Source organism: Conger conger, chromosome 3, assembly GCF_963514075.1.
Source record: "Conger conger chromosome 3, fConCon1.1, whole genome shotgun sequence".
Taxonomy (NCBI): domain Eukaryota; kingdom Metazoa; phylum Chordata; class Actinopteri; order Anguilliformes; family Congridae; genus Conger; species Conger conger.
In genome coordinates, this window is record NC_083762.1 from 8487798 (window position 1) to 8503732 (window position 15935).

A 15935-nucleotide genomic window follows, 5' to 3' on the forward strand; every position below is an offset into this window, starting at 1 on the left:
CATTAAGCTCCAGAAATCATCGTAGCATAAAGCCTTCAGAGCATAAGTGCACAATATCTTTGACAAAACAGAAAACCCAATTTGGTTGCAGCTTCGAAGAAAGAAAGAAAAAAAAAATCACAGGGCGAAAGAAAACGTTCCAGGTATACAAAATGTATAATAGGAAAACTGGAGAAATTTGCACTCTCTTTAATATGTGGCTATAAAAATAAATGCTTATGATGTATTCAGACAGAAACACAGTAGTTCAACAACAGAATGTCCCACACAAACACACCAGACATATAATCCTAAATCTGCAGACGCAGTGCTCGTTACAGACACCTGAATTGGTGTGGAATCACACGGGGGAATTATCCATTTATCAAACATTTTTATATGCATAATTTGCAATGAGCCAATAACACTGAATAAGTGGCATGGGAAACAAAAAGGGGAAGGTGTCCACATTTTCCATACAACTGAAGGGTCAACAAACTGTGTTTGTGATGCAAGTGACTTGTCATCACCATAAATTTTAGATTTTTCTACCAAAAGAACTTCTATAGAGGAGAACATACATTAAAAAGGAGCAACATAAAACTAAAACTTAGCAGCATAAACAGATCCTACAAATGCACTCATTTGGCACAAAATGAATAGTTTCCTATTGAATAATGATCCCATTATTTTGCCAGTACAAGTGAGTGGCCTGGTCATGTGATACTAAATTTCAGTCTCTAATCTTCAGACCTCAAAGGTTGTGCAAGAGTCAGAAATATCTGAAAAGAAATCCTACTGTCAACATTCATCCGACAGGTCTCTAAAACACTACTAAGAAGAACAGATGAACTTAGGTTTATTAGAATGCTTTTCTCTTTTCTTTTTACATGTAGTAAGAGCAGTGTTAGAAAGATCTTTTGCATGGGGCATACAGTGATTTAAAAGAAAGGTGACTTAAAAAAAAAAAAACAAGAAGCAGATTGCCATAAACATACAATGGACAAAGATCTATGTTTCAAAATAAATAGTTTTCTTTCCTTAAAAAAGCTTGGTTTGTCGTTTTGTCCACGGTACTCCTGTTTCACTGACCAGCAATCTGAAAACTGACAATATTCTCTTTAATGGGCATGCAGTCCACAGGAAAACTGATCCCTGCCCCGCTACCCCACCCCCCCCACCCCCCACCACCCAACCTTCCCCAAAAAAGTCTCATTCTGTGGGAGCCACATCCATTCAGTTGCCAGTCGCTGGGTTAGACACTATAATGCTGACATCCACTGGAGCTTGGGATAAGAGACCGGGTACTTGGGAGAAGCACAGCCCCGTTCTATGTCTAAGCCACATAGTTATACTGATTGGGGTTCTCCTTATCACGCTCCATGTAGTCCCTGTCGATAAGTGACTCTATTCTCTTCTTCAGATCAGCAGGCTGCAATGAGAAGTGAAAGAGAAGGTCAATTCGGCTACTTGCACCAGCAGCGCCGCTGAAAATGAAACGTACTCAAGTTTACGCAAAAGTGTTCCACTTCACTTTCCAATTCACACTATTCCAAACCAACGGAATGTGCACGTGTGCCACCCTCACCTTGACAGGGAATTTCAGCTGGTTATACACCTCCGACACCAGGAGATTATGGCTAAGTGTCTTTCTCATTTTCATGATTCGGACAATGGCTGCATCAATCTGGTACTGTCGGTCCTGGAAGACTCGTTCCGTCGTGCTGGCTTGTTCTTCCACCTGAAGAAGGCATCGACATGGAGCAATGTCAGTTCTGGCGAATGTTTTTGAGTGTTTGCAGGCCAGTACTTCATGCGTGCTCATTTTTGTGTGTGCGCACGCGAGATCTTTCGCATGCGTTTCGAGTGCCCATGTACACATTCCCCCCCCCCCCCCCCCCCACTCTACCGTTTCCTTCATCTGGATCTGGTTTATTTTTATCCGGAAGAGCTTGTGCTTGAAGTCGTCGTTGCAGGAGAACTTGTCCCCGTCCTCCACGTCCTTGCTCTTGGGCGTTTTGGAGAGGACCCGAGCTTTCCCACAGGCCAACGACTGCAGGGTCCGTCGAAGCTCGCCGTCCTCTGCACAGGAACACAGTCATGCAAACGCACCGACGCGACAACGCAAGCTAATGTCACATCTGCAGTTTGTTTTTTAAGTCATTTGTGTGAAACTGCAAAGGGACTTGCTGCGTCAAATTTATGCTCAGTCACGCAGTACTTTACTGTATGCTATAAACCACCAGCGTGCCCCCTCCATTCAAGTTCAGGCCAAAGATCACTTAATATCCGCAATATAATATATCTTAGAAAACTCCCAAGGCAGCCATTTTACTTGTAGATAAAACAAAGGGTTGTGTTTGCATACAAATCCACTGGTATCACAAGAATGGGGCCTGGAAGTGGAGATTATTATTATAATATTTTTTTAATTAATGAAATACTGTCCAAATTAGCATTCTACCCATTCTTGCTAAACAGAAAACACACAAACCTATTCCGGTAGCCAGTTTAATGTCCTCCAAGCTGAATTCCTCTCCTTCATTAAACATGAGTAGCACAAGTGTCTGAAACAGTGAAACTTGAAGCTCCTTTTTTCCCTGTGGGGAAACGAACAAAACCGAAAAGGTAAACACGTGCAACTTTCAAGCAACTTGTTTTTCCAGTGTAATGTATAGATTCATATGTTCTCTTACCTCCTTGAACTCAGCTTTTAACACACAGTGTCCTAACGTTGATTGCCACTGGAGCTTCCTGCCACTGTGCTTTCCTAGATAAAATGTTTTGAAAATCTCTTGCAGTTTCACCATCTGGAAAATAGAAACAGCAGCATTTAAAAAAACCCCCCCAAAAAAACCAAAAAAAAAAACCAAAACCTGTTCCAAGTGGTCCATTATATTTATTTTGTATTTATTTTATTTATCCTTTATTTAACCAGGAAAAGTCTCATTGAGATTAAAAATCCTGGCCATGACAAGCAGGACAACAATGTATAAAATTACAATTCATATCAACAATTACACAACGTACAATTTACTATACATAAAAGCAATGCAGTTTGAAATTAAATTATTGATGAAGCACTAACCTCTGGAGGCAAATGAACTTCCATAGGCACGTAGGTTGGCCAGTAACCCATAGTGAGGATATTAACGGTCAGCTCAATGTTACCAGGGATGTTCTGACATTGCATATACTAAAGGGAGAGAAAATATACTTTAATCAGGGAACTAAATACAGTATTCTGAATATTGCGGTGTGAATGTTAAAGCAAAATTTATCTAAATTTGAAGAGGCTATGAATGTAATCTTGCCAGTCTTGCCAGGTTTGTCACATTTACCACATACATTAAACCTAAAGAATTCAAGTCTCAAATATTTCTTAAGACTGAGGGTAAGTCTGGAGCACTTGGATACAAAGTAAGCCCTTTTCTTTAATGTATTAATTTATTTTTAAATCGGTTGATGTGCGGTGACCTCCTTGTTGACATCCTCAAATATCCATTATCTGGATGAATACAAACATGTCTTTTTTTTTTTTTTTTGTCAAAGGTTTCTTTTTCTTACCTGTTTAAACTGAACCATGATGTCCTTAGAAAGCTCCATGTCCTTGAACATGCCTTCCAGTTTGCTGGTGAAGGCTGCCCCGCATTCTAAACAAAGACAAGGTTGGCCATTCATTACGGTGCTCAATAGAATCGCTCATGAACCAACTGTCCAAGCAAGGGGAAGGGTCATAGGCATGCACAGTGCCACTTACTATTCAACACAGGAAATGGTGGGCTTATTTTGCTTCACCGCGAGCTCTGTGGGCACTAACCGTGTTTCAGCTTGGACAACATGGACTTCTCCGCATCGACAGAAGCGCTCTTTCCAACAAGCAGCCTCTTGGCCAGGTCCTTCTTGTAAAAGGCCTCAAAAACATCTTTGCCTGTTAGTAAAAAAAAAGACAAAACAGATGAAAGCAATAGTTAGTAGCTTATATGTTTTTGAGAGGAAGAAGCTTGCAGGCACATGCATAGAAACTTGTACCATGCCTTTGGAAATTGAATATTAAGAAAGCTAGAGGTCATTTTTTGTATGATATAGCATTGATGAACCAGAAGGCAGCTTTTAAAAGACCAGTTTACCTCCAGGTAGACCGACTCCCTAGATATGACGACAACAGTAAGAAAGGACCAATTAAACATCCGGACTTTAGTACACGGTATCAGTCACTGTGACGGGCCACTGGTAACAGAATAAATGATCCAAAGGGCAAAACCCCAGTCAGATACGGTGAACAGGGTGAGCAGTGACACACGACAAACAAGCGAACATGGAAGCCAACACAGCCCGAGTACCTCACCATAAATGAATCTGAAAATGATCATGATTTTGTCCAACATCTTCTCCAGCTCCTCGTCGGTTGCCTCCTTGTTTCCCGCCCTCAGCTTTGAATCCACGTATTTAGCTGCAAAACAACGGAAAAAATATTTTTAGAATAGCATTACATTCCCTTTTTTTATGCTAAATTAATTCTGGTGTAACGTGTTCTGACAGCCCGTGAGCACCTGGCTGTTGGTTGGCAGAAACCAATGGCAACAGAACGACCACTTGAAGGCCATTGTCAGCCATTCTGGACTCTTGATCAGTGGAAGTGAATTGCCTTCCCCTGACTTGAACAGGCAAGGTCCATGTTCATGGGCGCCACACGTGGAATTCATGGGATTCCTCTATATTTCCTGAGCCACATTTCTCAATATTTCATCATGGCCTGTTCTATTGGCAAAGCAAGCCATGGAATTAAGTTTTACGTTTTTTTTGCATTTCCCAGATTGCCAAACAGATGTAATACTGCCCAGAAATATGACTGCAAATAAAATATGAAACAATGGCCCTTAAAAGTTGGTCACCACAACAAACACAATTGTGTATGCATTGGAAGATATGCCACTGACATTTAATCCAATACTACTCACTAGTACAGTAGCTATAAGCTGTGTAGAACAACTGGGTGCGTAAGAGAATTTGAATGGCTCTGCAGCACCTAGTAGTTGAACACAGGTTACAGCTGCCAATCGCAGATCACAATCTTTCTTTGCCGTTGCTGACTGGGTGATTGCGTGCGGCTGAAGTGGAAATACTTGCCAATGAGCTCGGCAGGTTTATTTGGCCTTTTGTTGATGAAAGTTTCAAACGCCTCCTTCATGGCGTTGACAAACTTCTCGTTCTTGAGGAAACAGATGTCGATGATGTGATCCACCTTGTCTTTGAAGTCCAGCAGCTCTTGCACCATGGTTTTATCCTTTTCAGGATTGATGACTATTGTGCTTCCAAAGGCCTGTGAAATGTCAGCACACCCAACACAGTCCACATTTATTAGACTATTTTTAAATGGTTGAGATATATATATATATATATATATATAACCTATATCCAAAGCGCTGCACTATTGACACTTCTAATTCACACATTCATACACACATTCACACACCAACGGCGATTGGCTGCCATGCAAGGTACCAAGCAGCTCATCAGGAGCATTTGGGGGTTAGGTGTCAGGGCTCAGGGACACTTCGACAAACCGAGGGCTAGGGATGTGTACCGAGAGCCGGTATTTTTTGGTACCGGTTACCGGTTACCTAATTGGTCGGTACCAGCGTACCGCTAAAGATTCTGGACAAACGATACTGTTTTCGGTATTTTTTAAGTCTACCTAACCGTCGCGTAATTATGACACTGCCGCCGTCGACAGGTTATGACGCAGCGCCCCGTTGTTTTCTCTAGTAGTCAATATGTCGGCTGTAAGAGCTAAGCGCTCCAAGGTATGGGCTCACTTCATCAAACTCAATGAATCCTCGGCTCAATGCAATATATGAAAGAAAGTAGTTGCGTCAAAGGAGGGTAACACCAGCAACATCATGAAACACTTGCAGTCTACCTACCCATAGCATAAAGCTGAAGGAGTTTGGCGTGTTTGACTGCCTAAACAACGCATCTAAAGTTAGCAACCCGGCAGACGCTAACAACACCGTGCCGCCCTCCGTGCAGGCAGACTCCGACATTGCTTCTTCATCAAGTCACGGTGAGTGTATGAATCATTAAAGGGGAAGTGAAATACTAGATTAAGTTGGCATAATTTAAATTGGAATAAAGATTGATTCCCAATATATACATCCTTAAAGGTTTAAGACTGCCAGTAAAGCTGGATTAAAATAATAAGTAATTAAATTACCCTTTTTTTTTTAAACATGCGCAGCGCCATTTTATCCGAGTGTATAGCGTGACGTCACTCTGTCCAGAGCGATCTCGGCTGCTGCCAGAGAAAGTAAATATGTTGCTTTTCCTTAACAAAAACTGTTAGGGCTAAATGCGTCAGGAGAAGCGCCTCCCCTACACTGTTCTGTTTACATGTATGTGTCTGTTGGGTTGAACATGTAGGCAAGGGCTTTGGTCATCTCCCTAGGTTTTTTATTTATTTAATCTATTCTGAGAAGCATTTGTAATTTTAAGTTAAGCTTCTGTTCTGTTGAAGCATTATCACATTGAGTTACCTCTAAGGCTGTATGACATACCTCGCACTGCACATGTTGACTTGCTAAGGGCTTAAAAGGCAGGTGCTGTCAGTTGTTTAATGATGTTGCTGGTGTTACCCCCCTTGTGGTAATAAAAAACGATTGAATCTTTTACCATCTTGTAACGTCTTTATTTTATACACTAAATTACACGCCGTGGTATCGATAAGAGTATCGATAAATACCGGCACCGATAAGGAGTATCGGTATTGGTATCGGTATCAGTAAAATCCTAACGATACACATCCCTACCGAGGGCAGGATCGAACCGACAACCCTCCAACTGCCAGATGACTGCTCTTACCGCCCAAGCCAGTGTCGCTCCCATTTTTCTCTGAAATCAATCTTTTCTCACCAAGGATTTGTTCAACAAGTAGTCCAAAGGCCTACATAATGTGAATGCACCCAACATGGTTAGTTTTTTTTTCTTATATTTCCACGTGGTGGGTACAGGAAGTGAACATAATATAATAGGAATATAATAGCGTTTTAAAAGGCTTCTGCAGAACGGAAGACTGACCCCTTCCACGGAGCCTGCGTTGCACTTCCAAGCATTTATGGGATATTCTAGAATGACACCCAGGACAACACTGTCATCACCTCAGTGCGAGTCGACTTTCTCCTGACATCATCATATCATCAAGCCACTTGACCTTCCAACAGCATTTCAGACATGAGCTTATGTTCTTTTTTTTATTTTTTTTTTGCTTTATCTGCCTTTCAGTTTCATTGTAATGCTACGGTACCATAATAAAAGTATAAATCGTTTATTTCAACGCCTCTAATGAACTTCAATGGTCCATTGAATTTGTAGCACACCAAGGTGGCTAAAATAATTTGGGTTAAGGGGCAAACCCTGGCTCTCAACTTGGCACCTAATCATCCCCGATTCAATTGGGAAAAAACAAAAAAAACAAAACTCTCCCTCACCACCTAAGCTGGTGTGTGGAGCGCGTACTGGTGCAAAATGGCAGCTGTGCATCACCCAGGTAGGTGCAACACATTGGTGGCAGTTGAGGTGCCACAACACTGAACACTGTAATTGCTTTGAGTGTCTAGAAAAGCGCAACATAAATGTAATCCATCTATCCATCTAAAGAGGGGAAAGACAGGCACACTGTAGTACATTTAATGAAGTACATTTTAAAGACATAGATGGGGAACGGGACTTCCTGCATTAGGCCTAAATGGCACAGGTTACAGAATGATGCAATTTGGTATATTTTAAATTGCACCATCCCAAATTGATTTTCCCTGAGATTAAATTACACCATGGCTCCCGTAGTGACACATGACGCCCGCACTCGGCTCAACCCAGGAGCCAAAATACAAAACAACTTCCATCCACTTCCCTTTTAAACTCTGCTGCCATCTACAGGGCTTAGCTGAAGTAGGACAGGGCAATGCACCCGTCAAAAATGTCTCCACAGCACACAAATGCTTATAATTAACCATCCATCCATCCATTATCTGAACCCGCAGGGGGGCTGGAGCCCATCCCAGCATACAGTAGGCGAAAGGCAGGAATACACCCTGGACAGGTCGCCAGTCCATCGCAGGGCACACACACCATTCACTCACACTCTCATACCTATGGGCAATTTATCCAATCAGCCTAACCTGCATGTCTTTGGACTGTGGGAGGAAACCAGAGTACCCGGAGGAAACCCACGCAGACACGGGGAGAACATGCAAACTCCACACAGAGAGGCCCCGGCCGACGGGGATTCGAACCCAGGACCTCCTTGCTGAGAGGCGGCAGTGCTACCCACTGCACCATCCATGCCGCCATGCTTATAATGAACGGTTTGCGTAATTTACCTCTCAATTGACAAATAACAAATTAACATTTATCGACTGTTGATCGTGGATATGCAGTGTAAAAATGACAGTGATTTTGGAGCGTAACCCTGCCTACCTTGATGTACTCAATCCAGTGCTGTAGGAGTGCCTGCACACCCCCCCGGACCCTGCTGAAGAGCTGGTACAGCAGAGAGAGGTCCTGGATACGGTTACCGTCCAGCAGATGATTTAAACCTGAGGACAATTTCAAAAGACAATGGGGTGAGGGTTTCCCTTAAACACCGTCCTTCCCCCCTAAAAAGAGATGGATTTTCTTGATTAGTGCCCCTTGTCAGTCTACACTACATAGTTAAAACTTTGACTAATTCAAGCAGAAGCACCACAGCCAACAGCACTGTAATATCCAGCTTCTGGGTCAGGATTCAGGCACAGTTCTCCTTTTGGGCATACCTTTCTGGAGCGTCGCAGTCAGATGTTCACCAAGCAGTTGCTTTTCCACAGTAGCAATGAGAGGTTTTCTACAAGTTGGGGAGACAGATTATATTCTAATCAGTTCGGATGGGGAATACAATGCGTAATCTCAATGAGGCACAAAGACATACAATATAGAGGAGGGATACACAAGCTTACCCATAAAGGGCTGGTTTGGGTGCAGGCTTTTGTTCCAACCAAGCATTTACACACCTGATTGCACTAATCAGCCATTTGAGTCTGTGCTAAGATCCTTGATTAGTAGAATCAGGTGCATAACTGCATGGTTGGAACAAAAGCCTGCAATCACACCAGCCCTTTCTGGGTAAGATTGAGTATCACTGACATAGAGATCAACCACCCTTACTGCGTGCTCTGGTCCAAGTATGTGATGACTCGATCTGCTTCTTCTTCCAAACGTTTATTAACATGATGGAGGTACTCAGGAACCTGGGAAAAAAATAATACATTAGGAATTAAAATTAGGAAGAAAGGAAAAGGACAGGGGTCCTGAAAGTCTGGCTTGACTGAAACGATCATTTTCACTCATCTCATAAAATATCAGCAGGGAAAAAGGGATTCATGTGAGCAGTCAGTAATAACCGTTTCAGTCACAAGACCGAGAGGCTCCACCCAAATCCCAAGGGGTTTTGGCTTCGGTATATTTAGTAGGGTTTTAATAGGGGCTCAAAACAATAGTATATCAGTCATTTTGATTGGTGGAAAAGGTATAATGTTGGGACTTAAAGGGTTAATGTGAACACAAACATTTTATAAGCAGAGTACTAGTGTACCTTACAACTGATCAGACTACAGCAGTCAGAATAGACTGAGAGGAAGAATGTGGGGGGGGGGCTTAATTTGTGCACAATTGTTTCGGCACACTATGGGCTGGTTGACACAGATTAAGCTTTGTCCTAAAACTAAATTGAGTTTTTCTATGGAGAATCTCCGTTCAAAACAGAATTTGTCTAGGACTAGGCTTAATCTGTGTCTGTGAAACTGGGGTAAAGCAGAGAGCAGAGAGATATGTGCTCTGCGGTGATATTCAGCCGCTTTCCCGGATGGGGAATAAATCACCTCTCTCTCCTGCATCAGCCTCTGTCCCTCTGCAGCGTACAGGCGGTTCGTCTCCTCCAAGAAGCGCTGCTCGAACGAGTCCTGATAAATCTGTCAGGAGTGGGAGAAAGCCGGATTCAGCAGCCATCTTTAAAGGAAAACTGCACACCCAGAGCCAGTACATAATCACCAAATCTAACCGACCTGGCTTCATGTGTGTACGCTCTTAACGCTCAGCAAGACATCATTACATTACATTATTGGCATTTGGCAGACGCTCTTATCCAGAGCGACGTACAGTTGATTACACCAAGCAGGAGACAATCGCCCCCTGGAGCAATGCTGTGTTAAGGGCCTTGCTCAAGGGCCCAACGGCTGTGCAGATCTTATTGTGGCAACCCCCGGGATTAGAACCACCGACCTTGCGTGTCCCAGTCATTTACCTTAACCACTACGCTACAGGCCGCCCCATCATTCATTAACAATTTTTGAGGGAAATCAAGTCACGGGTCTTAGTGCTACGTTTGAAAAAAAGTAAATTCAACTGGACAAATATATTGGTAAAATGTATTCTTTGTGCACCTCTTAATTTAAAGGAACCGTTCAATTTCTGAGGTTTCTGATGTCATTTCAGATACCGTAATATAAAGAGAAGTTCCTGACAATCTGGCCTAAAGCAACAAAAATCACTTCAAGTAACTCCTAAGCAGCCTGTACAGTGCTGTTCCCTTTCCCGTTTAAACCGAAACATCCTTTTTTTATTTTTTTTATTTGCGCGAACCCCACTGCCGCTTCAGTGCGAGTGTGGACAAACCATAGACTACAGCTAAGCTTGTACAGAGTGGAGTCGGAGGAAGCCTTTTCATATGCGGAGGAGGTGTGGCGGAGGGGGTTGCCAGAGGGCAATGAAACATGGACCAAACCCTCCCACAGCCTGGGTGTGCATTGCCTAATGGACCACGGTTGGCACTGCCATGGTCTGGTCTGAAAATGTGGGGCACATCCCTGCACCACAGCTTCGAGCCTTAAACTGAATGAGCCCCATAAATATCCGTTTCTCAGGTCTTGGCTACATTTGCGAACAGAAAACAAACCTCTGGAGAAATAGTATTGCTGTACGAACTGAACTTTGGAGATGTGCCAAAGTGCATGAAAAGGGCCTCTGATATGCATGCAAACAATCTGCCTCAAAAAATCACCTCTGTAAATAATTTCAGTTCTTGGGAGATGTAATGGGGGGGAAAAAAAATTATAAAAGCAATTAAAGTGCTTTCTTCTATTAAAGGTACAATAAGTAATTTCAGTCAAGAGAGAAGTAGCAGCAACAAACACCTTCAAACCACAACATTGTTTATCCCTCCCCTTTCTCTGTAAACATGCTGATGTTGAACCGCCTTTGGCTGTGGCAATTAGATCTGATTTTCACCCAATGAGCTTGAATTCTTGTACATTTATACAATGTTTTGGTACATCAACTGAGTGTCGAGCCTTCAACTGTATATTTTGAAACCCGAATTTAAGGACTATGAACACAGGCAGAGGGTGAGTCAACATGTCAGTGAGCCTTTTTCAACGATAGGAAGGGATTTACAATGGTCGTGTAACAATGTTTTAACACAAAAATCGTACCTATTATACATTTCAGTCTTCCAAGTTGCTGAAATTCCTGATGACAAAATGGCTAGAGACATTAGCAAATACACTTCTTACTAAACCCAGGCCTCACCTGCAAGCAGGAGACAATCCTCCCCTGGAGCAGTGCAGGGTTAAGGGCCTTGCTCAAGGGCCCAACGGCTGTGCGGATCTTATCGTGGCCACACCGGAGATCGAACCAGCAACCTTGTGGGTCCCAGTCATGCACCTTAACCGCTACGCTACAGGCCGCCCCCTTACTAAACCCAGGCCTCACCTGTAAGCAGGAGACAATCCTCCCCTGGAGCAATGCAGGGTTCAGGGTCTTGCTCAAGGGCCCAACGGCTGTGCGGATCTTATTGTGGCTACACCGGGGATCGAACCACCGACCTTGCGACCTTAACCGCTATGTTACGGGCCGCCCCCTCACTAAACCCAGGCCTCACCTGTAGATCGGAGAGCATGCTCAGCAGACTGCGCAGAAGACTTCGGTCAATGGCCTCCCCACTTCGCTCCCTCTCGATCAGCAGCAGGATGCCATCGATTGTCTTGCACTGGACCTTTTGGTCACTGATTATGTAGAACCTGAACAACTCCAGCCCCATGTCCCTGGAAACAGGGCAGCCACGTTAAACACTGGTTGACAAGACATCGCCGAGGTGGCAAGCCGAAGGGTTCCACCGAACAGTGGATGAATATTTATTACAGCGTTAAACTGGAGCTCACTTTCACTGAATTCCTCAATGGGATGGTGAGATAGCTTAGGTTTACTACCGCAGATAAAAAAGGTCTTGGAATATCCTGCATTCACACTCAAGGTAAAATGGATATCAGCATTAGTACTTACCAAATTGATGGCAGCATTGAGTTTTGCAAAACGTATGTTCGATCCAGAAACAAAAAAATACTTCTAATCATGATCTGTTACAACAAAAACAAGAAGAAATAAATATAATTAGTTTAGTTAAAATCAAGAAATAAAAAGAACATACATTAGACCTATGTGCCAATAGTTGTATACAAGACAATTCAGCAGTATGACGGCTATTATAAAGTGATGGCTAAATTATTGCAAAATAAATAAATTAGTTTACTTAAAATCAAGATATAAAAAGAACATACATTAGACCTATGTGCCAATAGTTGTATACAAGACAATTAAGCACTGTGACGGCTATTATTAACTGATGGCTAAATTATTGCAACCTTACAAAACAAAACAAAAAAAACAATGCTGTGCATTTTATAGTTAATTCCTGAAGTTGTTTAAAATTACAGAAACTGTATTCAGAAAAATGCTCATACCATTTGTCTGCAGTGATCTTGCCAACACTTGTCTATCTTCTTCAGGAACAGAACACTGTCCAGAGCATCCGTGAAGGAGGAGTTAAAGAAAGTAAAGCAGCAGAATCTATTCTCAATAGTAAATCTTCTGTCAACACCATTTTTAGATGAAAATAAAGTCATGATCGGGTAATCGGAAACTCTGTCCAAAGTCACCTCAGAATGATGAATGTTTGTATTTTAAACTTGTAAATTCACTGTTAGTTCAAGTGACCTGGTAAAGACTTAACTATGTCGATTAATAGTTTCTCTCCACAAATCTCAGGTTCTCAAACAACTTTTGAAAAGACACTTTAGCCTGTATGACATAAGTCCTTCATCAATACATTTAATATACATACAAATAATATATTTTTTTAATATACTCAACTGCAATATCTGCATTATAAAACGTATTACGTGGAGGTTCTATTGATTGAATCCTTCTGTGCAGTCATAACAATACAGCTTGACATGCACATAACGCATCATTGTGAAGGTCTGTGGGAAAATATAATTCTCCCAATTTGAGCAAACAGCTTTCATAAACACTGCTTCACAGCTGCATGAGCATTTTTAACACCATCTTCCCAAAACGCATAAGGATATTCCCTGAACTGATGAATTTGTGCTTTTATGTGGTCTTCACACACCATCCGTAGCTGCTTATAGAGCTTTGCAGATATTTTATGGGAACAGAGATTCTCAACTGCCTGAAATAGTGAGAAAATAAACAGTATTAATGAAATCATGAGTTAGACTACTGTATGGTACACACACATTGCATGTGATTAAAACACAGCACAGTACATTTCCAAATCGATTACAGACACACTACACTGGAGTACACTCGGTATTCTAAATTACTGAAAAAAACTCCAATGTTTTCCCCTATTCTACCACACATGAAGGAACCCATTATTACACAGTTGGCTGTGAAGATGACCATAACAGCAGAATGCCATGCCGCCCCACCCCTTTTTTCCCAGCCATGCAAAATGTTAATGGTTTACACAAGAACGCCAAAGTTATAAAACCACAAATACAAAGTACACATTTCATCAAGACCTCACTGTGGGGACAGAAAGGTTAATGAGGTGGACTTGTAAGGGAGAGAGAGCAGAGACGGTAGGGCTGTAATCACCACCAAAAGGAAATTGAGGTGCCACTGGGGAATGGTGAAGTGCCCCTATCCTACCTGGTAGAGCTCTTCAAGATTGTACTTGATAGAAGTGCTGTTCTGAATAGCCTCCACAGCCTCCTTTAGTTTCTGCCAGGTTTCATCCGTGTAGTTTTCTGGCAATTTTGGTTTTTCTGCAATCAAAAGGATAGGATAGTTAGGGCCTTGTCAACAAAAAGGCCACTGACACTGTAGCAGAACAAGGGGGTTTTCGAAAAAAGGCATTTCAAGAAATGTTTGACCCGGTCGGACTCCTTACACTTCCTTGAAAACACAAATGTACTTGCATGCTGGCCTTTAAAAGGTTCCTTTATAATCATACAGAAATGAGAAGTGAGGAAAAGACAAACTTGCGACGACAGTAGAATCCACAACACAAGTTTCGTTCGAGGTCACTTCGCATAAGTATTTTTGACAGTACTGTCATTCCGAAATACCAGGTAATATAGGCCGATAACTAGCTCACAATAAAATAATGCAATTAACATGGATCGCGATATTAAAACAATGCAACAACACAGCGAAATACTAAATGCGTAGCTCTTTAGGTATCGACAGGTAACATTCGTACAGAACCACAGTCATGCGTTTGATAATAAAAGACAATACCAAGCAAATCAGATCGCTGGCTTGCTAGCTACCTTTGAAATTCTTGATAACTAATTTCTTGGCGGCTCCAGGTTTGCTGTTGGAAAAGGTAGTAGAACCGGTGGTCTTCGTCAGTCCATTTGCATGATGCCCGATACCACCAGCCAGAAGTGCGTTTTTAGTCTTGTTTGAACATGATGCAGACTCCTCAGCCATTTTCACATCCAGTCCAATGAAATCTACCGAGTCCTCGAATCTCAACTTCTTTTTGATGTGATGAGAAGTGGAACAGTCCGAGGGCGACGAGGAAGAATGGCTATTGCTTTTAGAAGGAGGCGAAGAAATCGAATCAATGTCTTCCCTCTCGGAGCTATTTAATTTTCTCTTCTTGGATGTTAAAATGTTTCCCGTGCCGTTATTACCATCAGAAGCTGCTGTTCTAGCCTCCTGAGTTGGCGGAAGGGGATTAGGGGAAGATAAACCTGTTGGAAACATGAAAAAAAGAAATTATAATTTCAAACAGGCAGTCTATTTGCTAACCCTAAGAGTCTCTAAATAGGCCGTTAAAGCACTGTACTTTCTAGAACCTTGCTTCCAGAAATTTAAAAATGATCTGCTACGTCTCTTTTTAGTTGGAAACATGTATTATATGGAAACTACTGCTCCACTTAGACCCCTCTCTTTCTTGTTATTGGCAGAAGAAAGATGGCTGGTTACTGCTTCCTCTTGCACACTCACGCATTCTCCCAAAATGGTGAGATCATATTTCAGTTAACAAGCAACAATACATAACGTTTATCCCATTGAAGTTCTGTATTAAATATGAATTAGAAAAAGTAATGGACCTATTGTGAAAAGCCCCAATACAAGTTTAACTTTGAAATATGACAAATTGACCCACCGGAAGTACTTGGCTCCATGCGTAAATGCAGCAAAAGTAATAGCTGACTAGCAAACAGATAGCTTCCAAGCTAAAGTTAGCTACTTTATGTGCTATTAGCAAGGTAGCTACGTAGTCTAGATACTTTCCAAATATTAATGATTCTTTGACCATTTTATAATTTTGCCGCGAGATGGCGCCGTGCCAAACTTCAAACTTGAAGTTCTCTGAAATTTCAACACACGTATTTTATGAACATTTCTAAATAACCAAATATTTAACTGATTTATCGGCGTAAATTAACTTTTCTTAATAACTGCCCGTGTTTGCCTGGTACGTCATGCCTAAAAGCACATTACATTTGTCTATTCTTGACTTACCTCTACCGTTAGCTAGCTAGCAGTTAGCAAGAGATGTTCTGTGGATGTTTTCCATCTGAAGTTATTTTGGTCCTCTAGAAACT

The 15935-nt window shown here is 42.0% G+C and overlaps 1 protein-coding gene across 1 annotated transcript; it reads right to left on the bottom strand.

Moving 5' to 3' along the window:
• Positions 1-1175: 1175 nt before the first annotated feature.
• LOC133123301 (cullin-4B) lies at positions 1176-15294 on the bottom strand. The gene is made up of 21 exons (XM_061233649.1): positions 15015-15294; positions 14646-14914; positions 14023-14138; positions 13434-13537; positions 12807-12876; positions 12349-12422; positions 11948-12110; positions 9891-9980; positions 9178-9260; positions 8790-8857; positions 8455-8573; positions 5110-5302; positions 4328-4432; positions 3800-3910; positions 3547-3632; positions 3068-3175; positions 2676-2789; positions 2474-2579; positions 1889-2061; positions 1568-1720; positions 1176-1411 (listed from the first exon to the last, which is right to left on the bottom strand). The coding sequence occupies exons 2-21, from the start codon at positions 14806-14808 to the stop codon at positions 1316-1318; spliced, it is 2295 nt and encodes a 764-aa protein (XP_061089633.1). The 5' UTR covers positions 14809-14914; positions 15015-15294; the 3' UTR covers positions 1176-1315.
• Between the last annotated feature and the right edge of the window lie 641 nt (positions 15295-15935).

Excerpts from the sequence above, each read along its gene's own strand:
- LOC133123301 (XM_061233649.1), bottom strand. The coding sequence starts at position 14,808 with ATGGCTGAGGAGTCTGCATCATGTTCAAACAAGACTAAAAACGCACTT. Across the intron at positions 8,858-9,177 it reads TACTTGGACCAGAGCACGCA|AAAACCTCTCATTGCTACTG; the intron begins GTAAGGGTGGTT and ends CCCAACTTGTAG. Across the intron at positions 5,303-8,454 it reads ACTGGATTGAGTACATCAAG|GCCTTTGGAAGCACAATAGT; the intron begins GTAGGCAGGGTT and ends GACATTTCACAG.